Source organism: Molossus molossus, unplaced genomic scaffold (assembly GCF_014108415.1).
Source record: "Molossus molossus isolate mMolMol1 unplaced genomic scaffold, mMolMol1.p scaffold_m16_p_1, whole genome shotgun sequence".
In the NCBI taxonomy this organism is placed as follows: domain Eukaryota; kingdom Metazoa; phylum Chordata; class Mammalia; order Chiroptera; family Molossidae; genus Molossus; species Molossus molossus.
Genome location: NW_023425344.1, coordinates 230055359 through 230077784, shown reverse-complemented (window position 1 = coordinate 230077784; position 22426 = coordinate 230055359). Strand labels below are relative to the sequence as shown.

General features: G+C 40.0%; 1 protein-coding gene across 3 annotated transcripts; it reads left to right on the top strand.

Annotated features, from left to right (window-relative positions):
• Window positions 1-30: 30 nt before the first annotated feature.
• Window positions 31-21899, top strand: ALKBH1 (alkB homolog 1, histone H2A dioxygenase). 3 transcript variants are annotated; one of them, XM_036240523.1, is made up of 8 exons: window positions 31-218; window positions 2603-2711; window positions 5247-5409; window positions 12698-12788; window positions 15934-16127; window positions 18506-18749; window positions 19466-19552; window positions 21313-21899. In XM_036240523.1, exons 1-7 carry the CDS (start codon window positions 36-38, stop codon window positions 19547-19549), a joined length of 1068 nt encoding a protein of 355 aa, XP_036096416.1. In that variant the 5' UTR covers window positions 31-35; the 3' UTR covers window positions 19550-19552; window positions 21313-21899. The 3 variants fall into 3 exon arrangements, with proteins under 3 accessions (XP_036096416.1, XP_036096407.1, XP_036096398.1); XM_036240514.1 differs by lacking the exon at window positions 21313-21899 and having other exon boundaries at window positions 5280-5409; window positions 18506-20010; XM_036240505.1 differs by lacking the exon at window positions 21313-21899 and having other exon boundaries at window positions 18506-20003.
• Window positions 21900-22426: the final 527 nt, after the last annotated feature.

Sequence of the window (22426 nt, the reverse complement as noted above, 5' to 3'; positions counted from 1 at the left end):
ATGTGCTTCCGGGTCAGAGGAGGCCGGGCGGCGTGATGGCGAAGATGGCGGCGGCGTTGGGCTCCGTGGCTACCCTGGCGACGGAGCCGGGGGAGGACGCCTTTCGGAAGCTTTTCCGCTTCTACCGGCAGAGCCGCCCGGGGACTGCAGACCTGGGAGGGGTCATCGACTTCTCGGCGGCCCAGACAACCCGCGGCACGGGTCCCGGGGCCCACAAGGTACGGAGAGGAGCGGCGCCCCTGCCCGACGTCTTGCCTCGCTTCTTGGAGGGTTTCAATGTCCTCCTCGCCTTATGCGATCCCTGCCCTCCGGGGGCACGGGACTGAACTGCCCACGAGACGTCACACTTTGGCGACGAAGAACTCTGCCGCTGGTTTCTCCACGCGGCCATTCGTAGCTTTGCGATCGATCAAAAAATGTCTGGGGATTGGTATTTATTCCTTCCATCAATGATTCTCTTGCATTTCCACTTTGATTGGGGCGGGGGGACGTAAACTACATTTGTATACGTTAGGGTGGCGCTCTGCAGCTTGAGAGGGACCGATTAAGCTGTTGGGGGTAAAACTGGTACCGGTCCTGTCTGGGCCTTGTAGAAAGAAGGCATTCAAAGATTCTGAGATGCCCTCTCTAAGTTGAAAGTAAAGAGCTAACGAATTCAAGTATCATCTTTTATTTCTACCTTTCCCCAAGGAAATTAAGAAAAATAACACGGAGGGAGACGGGGCCTGGGCGCAGGGGACACAGGGAGACTCACAACTATAGTGTAATGTATGTTTTCTTTACAGTTACTTTAGCATTGAGGATACCTGATCCCTTAATTTGCCCTTGGGATTGTCCACAGATGGTTGGATGAGGCATTCTTTCGAAGCTTAGTAATAGTTCTCAATAAAATTGGAATGCTATGACACCACCGTATTTGTCTAGAACTCAACTTCTTAAGTAACTTCATTTGTTAGCAAAAATGGTCATAGAGTTGCCAAAACAACATACAGAAAGTCTGCACCCCAAAAATAGTTTACTTGATTCATGGGAGAGCCCCTCAGACCCTCATTCTGCTACTTTTACCCATACTTGACCATATACTTACATACTTTTAGAATGTTAGTCACCTGAGAAGGGGACATTATGTCTAGCACATACCTAAAATAGTAAGTATTCAATAAATAAACCACTGAGTACATAAAAAGTTGGCTCAAAGCAGATTGGAAGTAGCAAACTAGAGAGGAAAGTTACTATTAAAAGACAGCTAATAAGACCAGTGGAGAAAGTTATGGCAACAGAAAACTCTTTAAAATTTCAAGGTTTGGCCCAGCTGGTGTTTCTCCTGGATTGAGCATTGTTGCATGGACTGAGAGGTCCGGGTTCGATTCCTGGTCAGGGCACATTCCCCGGCTTGTGGGCTTGGTCCCCAGTGGGGGGATATGCAGGAGACAGCCAATTGATGTTTCTATCTCTTTCGCCCTAAAACAATCAATGAGAACTTTTTTTTTTTTTTTAAAGTTCAAGGTTTGGTTCAGTTTAGCATATGATAGTTTAGGTCCACAAACTTAGTTTGAGGGTTTTGCTAAGTAATAGTGTACTATTAAATATGATCTATGTAAGAAATCATCACAAAATGTTTAAAATAAAAACGTTTTTATCACTCTTTAGGTACCTGGAAGAGTTAGCTTGGTCAGGGCTCTCAGAGAGTTCCAGATAGCCATTTTATTGTGTAGACTACTTATGCACCAGCCACTTGTTGTATTTTGTCTTGAAATCTCCAAACTCGAAGGTTAAGAGATTATATCTTTTTGTAAGAGAACATTTGCTGTATTCTAAAGCAAGCCAGATCTTCAGTGTATTCGTGGAAGATCAAAGTGTTTTTTTCTTTCTAGATGTCCTTACTGTGGGGACTGCATATTGGATCTCTTAACCAATTTGATAAGCCATCCATAAGATGCTCTACATGCAAATAAAACTTCATGAGCCTCTGAAAAACTTAGTTCCTAATTAATTAATAAAAGCAAGAAGTTCTGAGTTTCAGTTTGAAGTTTTATCTAAAAGAGAGCAAATATTGTTCTTTTAGCAAACAGGGTTTCTAATGTTATATTGATACACTGTTTCTATATAGCTAGAGTGCTCTCTTTCCTTTCTCTCACTCTCCCCAGCCTCTGTTTCCTCATAGCTCAGTTTTAACATCAACTGTATACAAATGCCTCAGAAGCATTATTATTAGCCCTAACTGAAATAAACAGCATTGTGACTCCGGGTATTCCAGTACACCAAACACCTTTCGTGATCAGAGCCCTAAAAGACATCACAGAGATGTAGTATCATAAGAATTATAGTCTTTAAGGTCAAAATCAGCCTGCTTCTCATTACAGCTTACCTACGTTCTGTATAGCTCTCTAGTGTTTGTTAGTACATGGATAAGGAAACTAAAGCTCTAAGAAGTTAACTTACTTATCTAAGTCTTACCTCAAGTAAGTGGTGGGACTAAGTTTAGAACTACAGACTCATGACTCCTAACTTTGCCCCATACCAGAAATGAATTTAGAGCTTTGAGGTTCTCAGACTTGACCTGTAAAATAACACGCCCTCTAACTTGTTTTTTTCCTGCCAGGTGGTCAGATCTCAGTTGAGTGTGTCCTCAGTCAGTGACCACGATGCACATAGAGCAGGACTTCAGCCAGTCAGCAAGTGGCGAGCTTATGGACTTGAAGGCTATCCTGGTGAGTGCAGCTGACCTAGAAAGTGAAATCAGTCATTTGTCTAATTTCAGAAGAGGAGCTAGTCAGTTGACAAAAAAGAAAAAAGCAAACACACAGAAATCTTCCCTCTCCAACCCCTCCTAAATTCTGTCTCGTCTGAGATTTCCATGTATTTAGCACTCCTAAAGGATAGAACAGGAATCAGTAGAGCTGCTTCTGTTGCAGAAGTGGCACACCAGACACTAATCAAAAACTAGGACTTTGACTGTGGGCTCCCTGTCACAACTCTGAATATCCACCTACTCTGGCAAAAGAACCACTTTGAGCGATAGAATAATTTATGATGGTCACTCCAGTTACAAAAATCCCTATATTCTCAAATGGCATAATAACAACTTAAAAATTATTGCTATCATTGAGACTTAATATTTGAAAAAAAGAATTACGCTTAATGAGATCAAAAGTCCTAAAATTTTAGTAGTGTTGGGTAGCTCACTTTGCAGATAAATTAAGTTAATAATGAAGAGTAGGTAATGTTATTAACCTTTCTAGGATCATGGGGCCATTGCAGTTATTATTATTTATATAAAATAGTTTCATATTTAAAAAATATTTTCAAAATAATATATTAATAATTTAATAATATTAATTATTCGAAATTATTTAGGAAATATGGAAATGCTTTATTTGGCCATATAATCTTATTTCTGTCATCCTGTTTCTTTCTAGAGGACATACACTTAACATTGCATTTGTGATTTCACAAAGGGATTAAAAGCAAGAGATACCCCTAAAAAGAAATACTAATTTTTGTTGTGCTAAGGGCCAAGTCTATGTTACAACTCTTGCTATAGTATGACCATAAAAGTATTTGTTAATAACATTTTTTTAATGTACTTATTGATTTTTAGAGAAAGAAAGAGAAAGGAACATCAGTGGGTTGCCTCCTGCCCACCCCCCAACTGGGGACCAAACCTGCAACCTAGGTATGTGCCCTGACGGGAAATCAAACCAATGACCTTTTGATGTACAGGACAACTCTCCAACCAATTAAGCCATACTGGCCAGGGCAAGGAGGTATAACAGTTTTAATACATCCTATAAAAGGCCTCGTGAACTCTAGTTCTGTATTAAAGAACTAAAAACTGGTCTTATGACTGAAATCACAAGGAAACAGTTGAATGATGGCCTTTCTATATGAAAACATTGCTCTCCATGAGTTTAGGAAAATGAGGAGCATGCATCATCATCAGTCTTTTCATCACTTTCTATTCTTGAAGGCTGCCCTTTGCCTTTCAGACCTAGCTGCTGTTTTACAGGCCATGTTTCTGTTACTGTGCCTTCTTCCCTTAACAGATTGTTCAGACTACAAAGTTATCAACCCCTTTTTTACAGTATACACTTGATGTATTATAGAACTGTACACCTGAAACTTAGTATAATTTTATTAACCAATGTCACCCTAATAAATTTAATTAAAAATTAAAATAAAATAAGTGAATATCCTGACTGGTGTGGCTCAGTGGTTGAGCACCGACCCATACACCAAGAGGTCACTGATTCGATTCCCGGTCAGGGCACATGCCCAGGGTGTGGGCCCGATCCCCACGGGAGGGCATGCAGGAGGTTGCCAATCGATGTTTCTCTTTCTCTTCTTCTCTCTCTAAAATCAATAAAAAATATTTTAAAAATAATAATAAATAAGAGGCATTATCTCCATTACTGTCACTACTCTCCTTTCTCCAGGTATTTCACGGAGGACAGAGTTTTTCATCTCTATCCCTAATGCTTAAGAAAGTACATAGTGTGTGCTTGTAGTGAATTAATTCTTGCCATGCATGGGATTCTAGTTAAGTTTTGTTATTCCTCTTTTACAATGGAGAAAAATGAGGTTACATTGCTTTCAAGGTCTCGAGGATCTTCTCAAGCATACATGCTGCAGGTATTTGCATTGTGCCATACTGAGCAGATGTACATACCATATTCCTTCCCTGCTGTTAGAGTCAGGAGACAGAAGTTCCACCAGTTATTTTAACTGATAATTTATAGAACTGTTAGCCAGAAAACAAAAGGCAAAAAGGGCTTACTGAGATATCAAAGGTAGTAACTGCAGACAGCAGCCACCACCTCTATACATGGTGACACCTGGTGAGAATTTGAGGGGTAACTTTTGGCAGTTTTAGTTCTAAAGTGTGCTTTGAGGTAACACAGTTGATAGTTGCAAAATGTTTGTTTTGCTTGAGAATAATCCCAAAAGCCAAAGATATTTGCGTAGTTAGTAAAAAGTCGAGTTTGATAAACACTAGATAAACTTATGTTTGTGTTTATCAAACTTGACTTTTTACTAACTTGAAGGAATTCCTCTTCCTCTAAAATTAGAGAATAGGATTGAGAACATTTGCTTATTAGTGTAGAAGCCACTGGAAGCATGAGCAAAAGAAGATGGAGAGTAAATAGTGAAGGAGAGGGTATAAGAAAGTCAACAGAAGTAAATTGTCTGAATAACTGATGGAGAATTTCCTTCTCTCCTTTCTTTCCCACTCATCTTTTGTATAGGATTTATTTTCATCCCAAATCCCTTCCTCCCAGGTTACCAGTGGCACTGGGTGAAGCAGTGCCTTAAGTTATATTCCCAAAAACCTAATGTATGTAATCTGGACAAACACATGACTAAAGAAGAAACCCAAGATCTTTGGGAACAGAGCAAAGAATTTCTAAGGTAACTATTCTATAACAATTTAGTGAAAGTAACTGGCCTGTTTTATTTTCCTCTCATTTCCACAAAAATGCAGCACGATTATATTCTTTCCTCCTGGAACATTCGGATAGATACTTTAACAGTTTCATTAAATTGAGATCCATTTTAAAGATTTGCTAATCATAGCTTAGATATCAAGTTCATCCTCATTAATCATCAGATGATTCATTTTCATTCAGCTTCAGCCCTTTTTTTCACTTAAAGTGAGTTCCTTTGAAGACTTATGATATCCTGGCAAAAAGTAACACTGACAGCTCTTTCCTGTACTTCTGCTCCAGATGAAGTCAATTATACTAGCTGTTTTATGGTAGGCCAGTTGTTCTTCCTGAGAACTAATGTTTGTACCTTAATGTTGTTTCAACACTCATTTATTCCACAAACATTTATTGTGGGTCAGTTGTATACCAGGCATGGTGCTGAGCATTGGCGATACAAAGATGTGTAGGGCACTGTCCCTGCACTCAGGAGTGCATAGTCTGTGGCAGGAACTCAGTATCAACAGGAATAATTATAATAGAGCTTAGCAAGAAAAATGATGTGGGGCCAGAGGAAAAAATTATTCTTTCAGGCAGGAAGGAGGTGTCAAAAAACAACAATGATTTTTTTAATTGAGTCCATTGGCTTCTTTTTTTTCCCTCTATTTGAACTGGTTCTTCAAAAATGATTAGGAGTTTAGCCAGTCAGAAAAGCAGAAACACTGTTCTGGGTAGAGAAAGCAGCCTGAACAAAGAGTAATATTTAAAACAGAGCAAGTTCTCTGTGAAACAGGATGTGTGCATTCATGTATTTATTCAACAATTACTGAGTTTCTGCCAGGTGTCAGATACTGTGTTTGAGTGTTTGAGATCCAAAGACAGATAAGATACTGTTGCTGCCTTTCGGAAATTCGTCAAGGACAGAGACGTACTATATAATACAATTTGGCAGGTACAGGGATAGAGTTCATAAGATACTATGAGAATGGTCATTTAGGTGGCTAGATTGGAGGTAGATTATGGAAAATGCTTCCTGGAAGTCATAGATAGAATTGGCAAGGGTGAAGCAGGAAGAGTAGGCTAGGGCCAGACTGTAAAGGGTTTAGTGCTGGATAGAGCACTAGTTCTAGAGTCGGATTGCCTGAGTTCAAATCCCAGCTCTGCCACTTAAAAGCTGTGTAAACTTGAGCAAGTTTCTTGACCTTTCTATGCCTCATAGTAGTCCTTTCCTCATTTAATAGTTTGAGGATTGAATAGGATAATTTGTGAGAAATCCTTAGAACAGCCTTTTAAAACCGTTATGCCAGTTTTGTATGTTCTGTTTAGACTTAGTAGTTCTAATGGTGCAGTTTGAGTGAAATTAGTCAAAGAGAGCTTAGAGTTTGTTATTAAATCAGCCTGTGTTTTCAAGTAATTGATTTTTTTCCTCTGAAAAATGACTGAGAAATTTTAGATAGGTCAGATAAATTTCTTTAATAAATCATCCTGTAAACAGTGGTGAGATAGTTTTGGGTTTTGGGGTGTTTTTTTTTGGTCTATATTATCAAAGATAAAAAACATCATAGTCATACCTTCTGTTATCAAGGATTGGAAGAAACTGATATGCCCAGACATTGCTGACAGCCTTGAAAATTGATTAGGGCCTGAGTTCTTCCCTCACTGTGTGATATGTGTTTGTTTCCTCTTGTGGGAAACAAAGGGGTTGCACTGGATAAGCAACTGAAGGTGGTAGGATCATGGTCAGTCGGCGTACATGCCAGCTCTCCCCACATTCCCAGAGCATGCCAGAAAGAGAGAGGGTCTGCGGGTCCAAAGGATTCCCCTGTAGATTCTGATTATCTACCATATCATCCACATGGAGAACCACAGAACTAGAGCACATCTAAGGATCCTTTGAGTTTCAACTTTCTGTGTTTCTGTGGTCAGGGAAAAAGAAACTTTAAGTAGGAAATGAATAAGAAATACTTGAACTTAGAAACAAAAATAGGTCTGCTCACAAAATTAAGGCGCCTCAATTCTGTGTTTTGTTCAGAATGTATTGTCAGTGATTAGTGTAGCTAGAGATTCTTACACAAGAGTATAACAGGTAGATATAAACGTCTTTATTGCAGCATTGTCAATAACTGGGGAAGAAATAACCTAAGTGTCAGCAGATCAGAAAAATCAGGCATGACAAACCCTAGTAGTAGAATGCAGCCATTAAAAAATCTTACATCCAACCCTCTAGCAAATATAGTAGGGTCTACAGATATAATGAATAAAATCATTTCTCAGCATCTCCATGACAACCACCTAATCTAAGGCACCATCATTTCCCTGTGCCTGTTCTTGTGCCTCTTTAGTCTGTTTTCAGAGCACAGAAACCGTGTGGACTCTTACAGCTTCTCATCAGTAGTACCATAGTTCAGTTCTCATACAAACCATCCAGAGTCAGCAGGGACATCACAAGTTAAGGGTGTGGTCCCCAACCAAATTGTCCTCACTTCAGACACCAACCACAAGTTTGGGAGATCCCCAGGTTACCCACACTTCTGACCAACTGGTTATAAATTTAGGGGAGTTCCCATGATTAACTTAGGTTCAGTAACTCTTGAACCACTCACAGATCAAGAAAACATTATGCTTATGATTACAGTTTTAGCATAAAGGTTACAAAACAGGACCATCCAATGAAGGGACACACAGGGCAATGTCTGGAAGGGTCCTGAATGCAGAACTTCCATATCTTCTTCCCATGGAAATCAGGATGGGTCATCCTCCCAGGAAGCTGTCCCAGGCCTTAAGCATGATTGATTGAATTATTAGTCACATAATTGAACTCAATTTCTGGGTCCCCACCTATTCCCTGACGTCTGGCTAATTAATATCACTACTCAAAAGGCTCAATCCTCTAATCAGATAGTTGGTCTTTCTAGCTTGACAAGCCTACATCTTGAGTCATTTTGGCATAAACTCAGGTGTGGTCCTGGGGCCCACAGTGAATAACAAAGACACTCCTGTCTCCCTAGGATTTAAAAGCTTTCTCCCAAGAACCAAGGGCAAAGGCCAGTCATATTCCTTGTTATACAATCTCCTTTCAGAACCAAGAGAATGTATTTGTTTGTTCTGGGGATTATATATCTCAAATTTCTTGTGCTTGCTGTAGCCACGCCCATTCTGGCCAACCATCTCTGTCTCCAGGTGTGATTGACAGGCAAGTTCCTTCCCTATGTCATCCCAACTTTACTGGGCATGCCTCTGTCTTCCCTTTGTTGGATCCCTCCCCCAGTGTTTTGCAGAGAACATGCCTATAATGTCTGGCCTTCCCTCTGCTCCTTCCCTATTAATAACTAGCTAATTACAATGGTATCAATTTGATCAGGCGGCTATTCTCATTGTCCTAGAAGGGAATAAGAGCAGAACTGAGAACTTGAGATGAATGGCAAAGGTTCAGAACAGAAGGTAGGAGATTAGATAAGGCTAAATATTTGCAAAATAGCAAAAGGATATTAGCAATTACGGTAGAATTTGATGTTTGTTTGCAGTGACTGACAGGGAGATGCAAGTGGAGAAAGGCAGCAAAACTGGAAGCACTCAAACACCAAAAAAATGGAGTTCTAGGCACCGGGGGTGGGAGTTTAAGACAGAAAGCTGTGGCTGTGAAGGGAAATATTCAGAGTCCTGAAAGACACAATTCCCAAGCCTTTAAAAATGATTGAAAACAACAAATATATACAATAGGATTTTGAAGTTTTGTTGTTTCAGACATTTCCTGACCTGAATACTTTTGCCTTCACAGTGATTCACTAATGTCCCTTGAGGCAAGAAAAAAAAAATGAGTGCTTAATTATGACACGCAAACTACCCACTTCTCAGAGGGTGGATAAGCAGGACAGGAGTTTGTTCCTACACTGTTAGGGTTTGGTTGAAAGCAGTGCTCTGCAACATGACTGCCGAGAGAGATGCCAGCACTTACATAAAGCACTTACACATGACAGAAAGTGAGCAAACTGCTGTGTGGGCACATTTACCAGGGCTGGAGGTGACCAGCCCACCCATCCGTCATCCTGCTAGTGCTGGGAGGAGCAGCAGGGGCAGGGAGCACAGCATGTTTCTGTTTGCAGTAAGAAGCAATAATTAGGGTCACACTTGCTTGAAAACATTCTTTTGGATAATTGGATAAAGATGTAAAGTTAGGTTAGGTGCCAGCATATTCCCTGCATTCCTATGGGTAGATGTGGCAGCTCTGTTGACACTGAGCCTTCTTGGCCTCCTTTTGCACAAGTCAGATTTAAAATGAGAACAGCTCACCCGACCCCTTCATTAATTTCTCAGTATTTTCTATTTGGAAGAGATCTGGTAGCCTGTTAAACTTGGTTTTGGCCTTACACTGTTCACAATGTTCAGGGGTGAGTTTTTTGGAATCTTTGTTACCCAAGAGGCCCATCGGCACCAGAAGGGTCCGTAAGGTAGTACTCAGACAAGAAATGTCTGGTGTTGGCCAGTTCTCTCACATCTGAAAGGCAAATGTTACAACAGTTATTGTTACTTTCCTTCCAGAAATTCTGTACAAAGGCAAGAAGTGAAATTAAGTTCTTAAAAGAAGATACAGCCCGCAGACCAATGAGTCATGGGTTCGATTCTGGCCAAGGGCCCGTACCTCAGTTGCAGTTCATCCTCAGCCTTGGTCAGGGTCTTGCAGGAGACAACCAGTCGATGTGTCCCTCTCACATTGATGTGTGTTCCCCCTCCATCTGAAGATAATAGAAAAATATCCTCAGGTGAGGATTTTTTTAAAAAGAAGATATAAAATGAGGGATGGAATCTTATACCTGGGTGGGTCTAATACATTACACAAAAATATATGTTAGTTAAATTCTTGAAATGGCACAGACATTCAGTGATCACAACATTTCTTTCACTAAGCAAATCCTTAGCTTTGTTTTTCTTTTTTGTCACGAGGACTGGGTTTCGTGCTTGTGAAAGTATGGCTCATCTCTGACTTCTTTTACATCCATGGACCAATCCTCCTTTATAAGGCAGAGTCCAAAGCCTTTCTTATAGTGATACAGTTAAGGTGGAAAAAAAGATGTTCTTTTTGCTTTCTAAAAAAAGAACTAAATTTAAAAAGACATATTGTAGGATGGTTCCATTCATGCTTGATTATTACTATAATTTATTTGCTACCATAAACCTATGTTAATTATGATAACGTGTATTCTCTTCTTGAAGAACATTAGACTGAATCTTTTGATGGAAAGATTGGTGCCTTATCAAATGTCTAAAATACCATCACCTTCTGAGCTATATTGTTATCTTTATTTTTTCAGTCTGGTTTTGATGTAATAGCATGGGTTCTAGAAAGAGATGGAAATGTTTATTTTGTTTTTTAATTTTGGCTAGAATAGTGTTTTTCATAGTGTGGTCCCCAGACCAACAGCGTCAACATCACTTGGGAACTTGCTGACTCAGAATGTATAGACATGGGCCCAGCGTGTGAATTTAACAAGCCCTCTAGGTGATTCTGATGAGTATTATTGTTTGAGAACCACTTGGCAGAAACTAGGGTACACACAGGTTCTGTAAAAGCTTTCTGTACAACTCTTTGCTATCCCCTGTTACGTCAGAGGTCCCCAAGTTCATTGATTCACCAGGAAGATTCACAGGGTTCAGCATATAGTTGTACTTATGGAAAAGATTATAGTGACAGAATACAAAGCAAAATTAGCAAAAGGAAAAGGACCTGGAGCAAAATCTAGGGAAAACCAGGCTTGAGCTCCCAGGATGCTCCCCAATAAAGTTTCACAAGATGTGCTTCACTGCCCCGCAACCAGTTGTGATGTGTGAAACGCTGTCTGCCAGGGAAGCTCAGTGCCCGGGTTTTCACTAGTGCTGGGCACATAGAGAGTCTTCGCCTAACACTTACCAAAATTACAGGCTCCCAGAAGGAAAGCAGGTGTTTGACATAAACCATATTGTTTGAACCAGCAGTGTGGGCTCCAGTTCTGAGTGGTGTGAACCTCCAAAATCCAAGTTCCAGCAGCCGGCCAGGGGCCAGCCTTATAAGCAGGCCTTTCAAAGAACAGCAGTCATATCTTCTCTGTCTCTTTTCCGTGTGGCTGTCCTAAATAAATTAGTGTTGTACTTCTTTTAGCTACTGGTCTTGATGTATGCCTGCGTCACAATGTCCTTATTAGAATGTAAACTTTGTGAGGACAGATAACATCCAATCTGTAAACTCTTTGTCAGACATCAAGATGGGTACCACTTAGAGTCTGAGCCTCTGATGAATCCTTTGCTTCTGCTCTTGCTGTATTCCTATATTGCCTACTGTATCACTCCCTGTTTAAAGGTTGGCCATTCTTCAGTGCCGTGCTTGACTCCCAACTCTGCCATAAAGCCTTAACTGATTAGACAGCTGACTTTGAGTTCTCCTTTTTCTTAATTATGGTGGCCCATAAACAGAAGTAGTTCTTGAACAAAACAAATTTATTTATTAGTGATGAAAATTACGTAGAAAAAAATAAACTACATAAAATGATTAGCCCTAGCATTCTTGTATTTTTAGATATTTAGAAGTGAATCAAACAAGTTTCCTCTTTAGAAAAAGTAGCTAATCTCATAGATTTGATTAGATAAGCTATTACAGAAAGGGCACTGCTATTTTACAAAACCTCCTGGGGTTTGAACAAGGATGTCAGAAACCAAATTACAGTGATCCTTAATAGTTAGCTAAGCTTCAGTTATCTAAGCTTTGTTATATAAGGTTAAAGAAGTCATGTTAACCCACTTATTGATTGTATACTATATTTTGCCAAACTTTCCCCAAACTGCAATTCTAGGAAGCCACCATCATTATAGACATAGTGGTAGCTGTGATTAATCATACACCACTTTTAAAAAACCAAACTGAACATGTTCTGTTAGCCAAATGTCAATTACCCATAGTGCTCTTGGTCCCATTTCTCATGGAAAGGGAAAGACATTTCTGTTGTCATTCTAGTTTTATCGTCACTGAGATGCTGGACACTTGCCATTTAAAACTGACCCTATTGAACAGAGGATTTAGAACCAAGGATAAGAAATTAGAAATGCTACCATGTTTTTTTAGTGTTAATATGTTCTTGATCAACTCATTTATCTGTTCTAATTTCCCCAATCAAGATCTTGACTAAAAGCTTATACAGCTTATACCATAGAACACCAAATTTAGACTCCAGGGTCCATACAAATGGCTACTGATACCATTTAAGATTAATGAAGTTTTAATAAATTCTTGTGTCTAACTTTTGCAGATACAAAGAAGTGAATAAACGGAGACCCCGAAGCTTATTAGAGAAACTGCGGTGGGTGACCCTAGGCTACCATTATAACTGGGATAGTAAGGTATTCAGATTTTCTTGCTAATTCCTTTTTTTTTTTTTTTTTTTGGTACGTGTCCCTTGCAGGAACCAAACCCAGACCCAGGACTCTCTGGTCCGCAGGCCGATACTCCAACTGCTGAGCCAAAATGGCCAGGGCATTGTATTTCATTTTTATGCTTCTCGGGCCCACAGTGGGATTTCTTCCTGGCCAGGCTTACAACACCATATTATCCATTTACAGAAGGATCTCTTTTATTTATTCCCTCCTAAAATCCCCTTGACATAGTATCTCAAGAGGCAAGGATAATCTTTCAAGAGAAATTTCTTTGTATGCCTTCAGGTTATATTATTGTATCAGAAGTCATCAGTGCTTTTTCTAAGTAGGTTTCGGGGATATAGAAATTTTTATACTATGTTCAAGAGCAGTCGTCAATTGTCTTTATTTCCATTTTTGTTTAGTGTTTGTTGAGCATTTATTTTCTACAAATATCTACCTGGAGTAAAACACAATCCATACACTTCTGGTGTTCTCATCAATTCACAAAAGGGCTTTCAGAATCTAAAAACCTCTGCCCATTATATAAGGTCTGAGCAGGAGAGATGTGGGAAAGAATGTCCTAAAGTTAACGAAGTTCCACGGTGGGGTTTTTTGAAGTACAGTTTCTTTCCTGACCTGTATGCTTCAGAGAATACCTCCTTTATCACTGACAGCCAGTGCCTCTTGGGTCAGTGAGATATTTGCCACCAAGTTAAAGGACTGATTCTGAGAGTGAACTGAACAAAACAGAGTGGAATAGACAGTCTTGCTTCTAACCACTTACTTTCTATTTTTTTTTTTTTTTTTTTTTATCCTCACCCTAGGACATTTTTCCATTTTTTGTTCAGGTAGAGTGGGAGGGAGAGAGAGGAACAGAGAGTGAAAGGGACACATCGAGTGGCTGCCACCCGCACGACCAACCAGGGCCGGGGACAAACTGCAACCGAGGTACATGCCCTTAGCGGGAACCGAACCCGGGTCTCTCCAGACCGCAGGCCGACACTCTAACCGCTGAGCCAAACCGGCCAGGGCTAACCACTTACTTTCTAAAAGCTCTATAGTTTCTGTCAGCCTAGCTCATTAACAAGTATGTTAACTGATCAAAATTATGATGTGTTGCCCAAAAATATTCACGATATAATTCTTATTTTCAGTCATACCAATTAATGGAAAACTAGATATCTGTATTTGGGGAAATGGCCATGTGATTTTCTTCAGGTTAGATAACTGGGGTTTGAATCATGCCTTCAACAAGGGTAGTGCCTACCTCATAAGGTAGTTGTGATTAATTAAATAATGAATGCCTATGTAGAGATTACAACAGTACCCAGCTGTTCTAAGCAGTTAAATGCATTAACATAATAAATGTTAGCTGATTGTTTTTTATGATATTTTTATTGTTGACACTGTTATTTTCCAAGGACCTCAAAGCGAGCCTCATTTACTTAGAAAAACATGGAGTGAAAATTATCAAAAACTCTGAGTAATCAGAGAAAAGTAAAAGGGAATTAAGAAAGAAGAGTAGTGCATAGACAGCTTGGAGAGGGTTCAAAGCCAAAAATGTAATTATTTTCTTGTAGCAGAGGTGATGCAGTACTAGGATAGCGGCTCTGAGTGGAACTCTTTTTATTTGCAGTTCAGGAAAAGCAGAAGGAACTGGGAGATTCCAACTGAATAAGACTTTTTCACAAAAGTCTTCCTGAACCTGAAATTAAAGCTCACTTCTGGCCAAAGTAAATACATTCTCTCAGAGCTGTGACTCTTGCTCCAGCTAGAATACATCAGGACACTAGAGGAGATGTGAGACAGAAGTGGATTTTCTAACCAGATTTGAGGTTGATGGGGCAAAGGGAGAAGTGAGAGGGGAGCATCAAGACTAAGGAAGAGTGTCAGGCTTACCCAGCCAGAATGCCTCTCCAGCTTGTCTGCATGTCAGTCTCAGGTAGTGTATGGGTTTTGTAGAGATAGTGAGTGTGCTGGCCTTTGTTTAAGAGAAAAGGTATGCTAGTGTTCTTTAGATGCTAAAAATAGAGGCAGTTCAGGAAAGTAAGTACTAAAAATTACTTCCATTTTAAGGTCCCGCCTTGAGCACAGTTTAAGTTGGTTTCAATTCAGTAGTTTTGAGCATGTCATCCCATCAGTTTGACCAGTGAAATCAGCAGTAAATCATGTTGCAGGCTGAGGGGTCCAAAACCAAACTGGCAATAGTATTTGAGTTCCTTTAAAAAAAAATTGTATTTTAGGATAGTTTTAGATTTACAGAAAAGTTGAAATGTAATGTATACAGAGTTCCCATATACCCCGTACCTAGTTCTCCCTATTATTAACATCTCACATTAGTATGGGTACCTTTGTGTCAATTAGTGAACCAATATATACATTATTATAATAGTAAAGTCCATACTTCATTCTGATTTTCTGGGGTTTTGTTTTTTGTTTTTGTTTTGGTACGTGCCCCCTAGTGGGAACCGAACCCGGGACTCTCTGGTCCGCAGGCCGATGTTTAACTGCTGAGCCAAATTGGCCAGGGCTGATTTTCTGTTTTTAACTGTCCTTTTTCTGCTCTAGGATACCACATTATATGTACTTACTATGTTTCTTCAGGTACCTCTTAGCAGAAACTGTTTTGAGTTACTTTTTACCCTAAGACCGTGGTTCTCAACCTTCCTAATGCTGTGACCCTTTAATACAGTTCCTCACGTTGTGGTGATCCCCAACCATAAAATTATTTTTGTTGCTACTTCATAACTGTAATTTTGCTACTGTTATGTCTTCGGTGACCCCTGTGAAAGGGTCGTTCGACCCCCAAAGGGGTCGCGACCCACAGGTTGAGAACCGCTGCTCTAAGAGAACGATCCTGTTTGGGATTAAAGGACAGTAGAGAGTTACAGTTATTGCTTCATGTGTAGACTCGCTGCAGGGTGAATTTGTTAATTGATCACTGCATCCCAGTGTATTTTGAGTGGTTATTAGATTACCAGATGCCTCAAAATATGGATGGATAAATCATTCTATGCTAATATTACACATAAGCAAGATGATTTTTAAGTGGTAATTAATTTTACACCACAGTTTTCTATTTTCCTGAGATCATTGTTTATTTTTCTTATTTTTCCTACTTTTATTAAAGAAATACTCAGCAGATCATTATACACCTTTCCCTTCTGACCTGGCTTTCCTCTCAGAGCAAGTAGCTGCTGCCTGTGGATTTCAGGGTTTCCGAGCCGAAGCCGGTATCCTGAATTACTACCGCTTAGATTCTACGCTGGGGATTCACGTGGACAGATCTGAACTAGATCACTCCAAACCCCTCCTGTCGTTCAGGTAAATTCGTTCTAGATTTGGGATTACTTTTTACCACCTCATTCCTCTTCCTGGAGCATTTTTAAACTAAACTAAAATAAAAACATCAAACTTCTAAAAAACGACTAGACTCTAACCTCTCACTTCTGGCTGTTTTAACAATGTATGTAAGTAAAAAAAAAAATTAGCCTAGTCCTTTTAAGAGTAGTAACCAAATTACAGTTAGTATTTCTGTTTAAGATGCTTGGAGTCTGCCTTTTGTAATGAGAGGTATTGTCAGTGTCTGTGGAATAGGCACGTGGAAGGCCAATACCGCAAAGTCAGCATCTGCTTTGGAATAGAGAAGAGCAAAGCACAAAAACCTGAACGGTTTCTTGGCTCCCTAAATAAGTTTAAATTTGTGCAAAGTACTGTACCTGATTCGGAAAAAGAAAGTACCTGAGCAAAATGTTTTATTACTACCTTATCTTTAAAGTGAACAGGAATGATAAATATAGTAAAGGGCTGGAATACAGTAGTCCCCTCTTATCTTGGGGATACATCCCAAGACCCCCAGGAGGTACCTAAAACCACAGATAATGCTGAACCCTATATATGCTATGTTTTTTCCTAGACATGCATACACACCTATGATAAAGTTTAACATAAATTAAGCACAGTAAGAGATTAACAACAATAAATAATAAAATAGAACAGTTTAACAATATATTGTAATAAAAGTTACATGAATGTGGTCACTAGTTTCAGGGCATCCCTAGTCGAAGTCTGTACAGGCTCAGTGCTTTTGGGTGCAGCACGTCGCTGTCAATCAGAACACATTTTCAGTGCATGTCTTCCACCTACAAATCTGGTGCCTTTCCATCTTCATAGGCACTTACCATGCACTGTGGCTGTAACCAGCAGTTTGGGGTGCAACAGCAAAACTAGCACAAGTGTCTTCCTTCTTTATAAGTTCATGGATAGATTTGTTCTGACTGTATATCTTAGCAACTTTCATATAGGTTTTTTTCTTTTTAAGTAAAAAACTTACACCTTTTCACTTACAGATTTGTCTTCCACCTACAAATTTGGTGTATCTGAATTGCCAGCATCACTACTCTTGCTCTTTGGGGCCCTTATTAAGTAAAATAAGGGTGACTTGAACACAAACACTGCAGTACCATGACAGTTGATCTAATAACTGAGACAGCTGTTACCAAGTGACTGTGGGTGGGGAGCATGTACAACATGGATTCGCTGGACAGGGATAATTCGTGTCCAGGCTTCATGGAGCAGGACACTGTGAGATGTCATCACACTACTCAGAACAGCACATAGTTTAAAACTATGAATTGGCCCTGGCCGGTTTTGCTCAGTGGTTAGAGCATCGGCCTGCGGGCCAGAGAGTCCTTGGTTCAGTTCCCACTAAGGGCACGTACCTTGGTTGCAGTTTGTCCTCGGTCCTGGTTGGGATTGTGTGGGTGGCAACCACTCGATGTGTCTCTCATGTCGATGTTTCTCTCTCTCTCCCTCCCCCCCTCCCGCTCTATCTGAAGATAAATGCAAAAATGTCCTCAGGTGAGGATTAAATAAAATTTTAAAAACTTATGAATTGTTTATTTAACAGTTGATTTCTGGACTTGTTTTTTGTTTTATTTAATATTTTTGGACCACAGTTGACCACACTGGATAAAGTGGATCTACTGAAAATTTTTTTAAATTGATACCCAGGAAATATTTTTATTGGTTTGGGGGGGGACGGGGGGAGAGAGAAGTATCGATCAGTCACCTCCCATACGTGCCCCAACCTGCAACCATTTTGGTGTATGGAATGATGCTCCAACCAACTGAGCCACCAACCAGGGCTTTATTTTATTTTTTATTTTTTGGAAGACTTAAATCTTAATGATTCATCAATAAAACTTATATGTAATGTTAAAACTAAATTCTTATTTTGCTTATTTAACTGCTTTAAATTTTGTTTCACTGCAGTCCTGCAGGCTATAAGTTTAAGTGGCAGGTCTGGGTTGGTCACTCATAAACACAAGCCAGAGAATTTTAGCAGTTTAAAAAGGAAGATTTAGGCCCGACCAGGTGGCTCACTCAGTAGATTGAGCATCATCCCAGGGACTGAGAGGTCCTGTTGGATTCCCAGTCAGTGCACATACCCAGGTTTCGGGCTCGATCCCCAGTAGGGAGGCATCTAGTCAATGTTTCTCTCTCACATCAATGTTTCTATCTCTCCCTTCCTCTCTTTCTAAAAAATCAATAAAAACGTATTTAAAAAAAAAATTTTTAAGGGAAGATTTAGAAGCAATAAGTATTGAGCCTAAATTAGAAAATAATGCAGTTAGCAGTAACTTTGCCAACCACGGTTAGTAACAGAAACTTACTGTTATGTATTGTTTTATTTTTTGTAGCTTCGGACAGTCTGCTATCTTTCTCCTGGGTGGCCTCAAAAGAGATGAAGCCCCCACGGCCATGTTTATGCATAGTGGTGACATCATGGTAATGTCGGGTTTCAGCCGCCTGTTGAACCATGCAGTTCCAAAGGTCCTTCCAAGTTCTGAGGGCGAAAGCCTGCCTTGCTGCCTAGAAACACCTCTTCCAGCTGTCCTCCCCAGAGATGCGGTGGTAGAGTGCTGTTCTGTGGAGGACTGGCAGGTGTGCGCCAGCTACTTGAAAACTGCTCGTGTTAACATGACTGTCCGACAAGTACTGGCTACAGACCAGGACTTCCCTTTGGAACCCATGGTGGAGAATAAAAGAGACATCACCACAGAAGGTTTCTGCCATCTGGATGACGAGAATAGCCAAGTGAAACGAACTAGGTTAAACCCTGACAGCTGAGGCTTGGAGAGCCCATTCTTTTGCTTAGGCAGGTCTTAGAGTAAATGACATGCTGTTTGTATTGCCATTGACTTCAGCACCAAGACAAGCCAAAAACAGAGACAGGGAAAAACTCATCATCGATCACACTGTTGCCTTGGAACCCATTCTGAAGAATAAACTGATACAGAACGAGTAAACTGACTGATCCCATACATCAGTGCCTAACCAGGACTGGACCAGACATTTTTGGCATGGCCTAGTCCTGCTTAGGCGCTGATGTATGAGAAGTCCAAGGAGGTACGACATTCCACAACAGCCTTCGCAGCCTTGCCAAGACCTCTGAGGGAGGTAGAAGTGAGTTTCCATGTCTGTGGAATCTTTAGATACCTCAGATTTTATTGATGGGAAACATAATAGCCCTCTCTCCAGCCCATCTAGTGATTTTGTGAAAAAATTGTGGTTCCATGAACTAAGCATTAGTCTCGCTTACTTCATTCTTCCAATTAACATAAAATCTTTTGATCTTCCCTCTTTTTTGGCCTTCACAGAAGAGACCTATACATAATAAGACAGTGGAAATGGAAATCTCATCCCCTAGAAAAAAATTAATCACAGCCATCTCTCTTGCCTAAAAGGTAAATATTTATAAACCCGAGGAAAAGGAATGGTAGTTTCTCCAGATGTCATTTAGGCCTCTAAACTCTTGCTGTTGGCTTTTCAATACACTTTTATTTGTTGGACTAAAAAAGTCCCAAGGATGTTCTATAACTGTTTTCTCCGTGATTACACTTGATTTTAAATTAAAGATCTGTATCTGTCTTAGAGGGTTAGCGTATCTGGGATTAGTTTTTCTCTATTTCTGCTTGCTGTATTCTTGCTACTGAAGCCCTCTAGCTGCCCCTGCCCTACACCATCCTGCTCTGCCCTAAGTATTCTTTGTGGCTGGCTCAGAGGAGAGAATACTCCTTGATACCCCAGTAACTGCTGTTCTTTATATTGTAGACAGCTTTGAAAATTGTTTTAATCTTTGTACCCCCACCACCTCAACTCGCCATACCCTGAGCTAAGTTACTATACATTTCTCTGGACTTCAGTTTCCTCACTCATAAAATGAAGATAATATATTTTTTTTAAATGTGTGTTTATGGATTTTTTAGAGAGAGAGGAAGGGAAAGAGAGATAGAAACATTGATGGGCTGCCTCCTGCACACCCCCCACTGGGGATCGAGCCTGCAATCCAGGCATGTTCCCTGACCAGGAATCGAACCGGGACCTCTCAGTCCATGGGATGACTCTCAAATCCACTGAGCCACACTGGCCAGGCTGAAGATAATATTTTTTTAAATCCTCACCTGAGGATATTTTTCTATTTATCTTCAGATAGAGTGGGAGGAAGGGAGAGAAAGAGAAACATCGATGTGAGAGGGACACATCAACTGGTGGCCTTTTGCACAGCCCTGACCAGGGACAAACCGCAACCCAGATATGTGCCCTTGACTGGAGACTCATTGGTCCGCAGGCCGACGCTCTAACCGCTGAGCAAAACTGGCCAGGGCAGAATGAAGATAATATTTACTCCCATCTTCCTAGAGGGAGATTGATATTTCAGATGATACTGGGAATTTAGTACTTCCTTCTAGAAACATCGTGTCAATGTTTTATTTCTGTTTGGACTCTTAGAAACATCCCACTTTACTTGTGTGGATGATTGGCTGAAAGTTACTTTGGATAACTGCTGCCTGCAACATGATTTGCTGGATTTTAATTTCTCCTGTGTCTTTTTTTTTTTCCGTATGAGCATTGAACATTGAGTTCATATTATAATCGTTTTTTAAGGAATAAAAAAATAGTCATCCTTATGTGTAACTAGGTTCTAAAATTAGTACATTATAGGACATTTTTATATAATTTAAATTACCACTGGAAAAATCCCTTAAATTTTCCGTAATGCAGATTATATGTGACCCACTGGAAACCAACATACCACTGTTAAATAAATTCAGCAGTGTCTACTTACCTTCATCATTACAGTAGGTTGCTCTTTATTCCAATGAATGTCACATAAAGGTGTTGACTTGTGTTCAGGGGCAATGTTGTGCAAACTGTAAAGTCACACTCCATGAAGCAAGATGTGTATGCCATGTGGAAAATAAGGCCAGCCGATCACTGGCAGATTCTTCTCCCAGCCCGAGCTCCCTTTTTTGTAGTTGTCTGCCATTCATTCTCTAAGTGTTTTTTATACTGCCCACGGACTAAGAATAGTTTATATATTTCTACATTGTTGGGGGGGAGGGGATAAGAGGAATAATGTTTTGTGACACATGAAAATTATATGAAATTCAAATTTGTGTTCATAAAGTTTGATTGGAACATAGCCACACTACTTCATTTGCAGATTGTCTGTGGTTGCTTTTATGCTAGAATGACAGTGAAGGCATTGCATCAGAGACTGTAGCCTGCAAAGCCTAAAAGAAGAATCTTGCCTCTTACAGTAAACATTTGCCAACACCTAGAAAAGAAACTAGACCCCTCAGAAAGGAACCTGACACCAGAGGAAGGGACTAGAGTAAGACTTCCTTTTTATTTATTTTTTATTATTTTATACCAGAAATGCCAGAGTGTGATCTAGGATGTATGTGGCCTCAAGAGAGGAGTCACAAATGTGAGGCCTGGGGAAATTGGTTCTCGGATACTCTCTAGTGGGAATGGAGTGGCTGTGACCTCTAAAGCACAGTTTGAAAGTATGTTAACATGTAATTCTACATCCCAGTGACCAGGGCAGCCCGAAGTATGACCCCTTTTTCTCTCAGAAGTGATCAGGTTTGATGATGGTCATCCTAATTATGTTTTAAAATGTGTATTGTACCACTTGACCCAATAAATTTTACTTCTAGGAGTTGAGTCTAAGGAAGTAATTAGAGGTACCCACAAAATCTTTGTGTTGTAATAGCAAAAGTTTGAAATAAGCTTAATATCCAGCAACAAGAAGTTGGTTGATTTAATTTGTGTGTTCGTTCAATAAATGGTTATTGAATCCTGTTCTTTATAGGAGGTACTGTTCTTTGCACAAAGTGCCTTTGTGACACTCACAGCCTAGTGGGGGTGACGTGGGCATGCAGTGGAAAACTAGCCTTTACAAGTCATGTTTTGGAAGAACAGATAGAGAAGTGACACAGTACACAATATTGAATAAGCAAATCCAATTTTGAAACTGCTCAGTAACCTAATTTTGTATAGAAGTTTTACATATTTTAAAAACTAGAAGGAGCCTGGCCAGTGTGGCTCACTGGTTGAGCATCGACCCATGCACCAAGAGGTCACCGGTTCGATTTCTGGTCAGGGCACATGCCCAGGTTGTGGGCCTGATTCCCGGGGTAGGGGGGATTTAGGGGATATGCAGGAGGCAGCCAATCGATGTTCTCACCCATCGATATTTCTGTCTTTTTCCCTTTCTAAAATCAATAGAGAAAAAATATATTTTTTAAAACCACAATTTAAATTTATAAAAA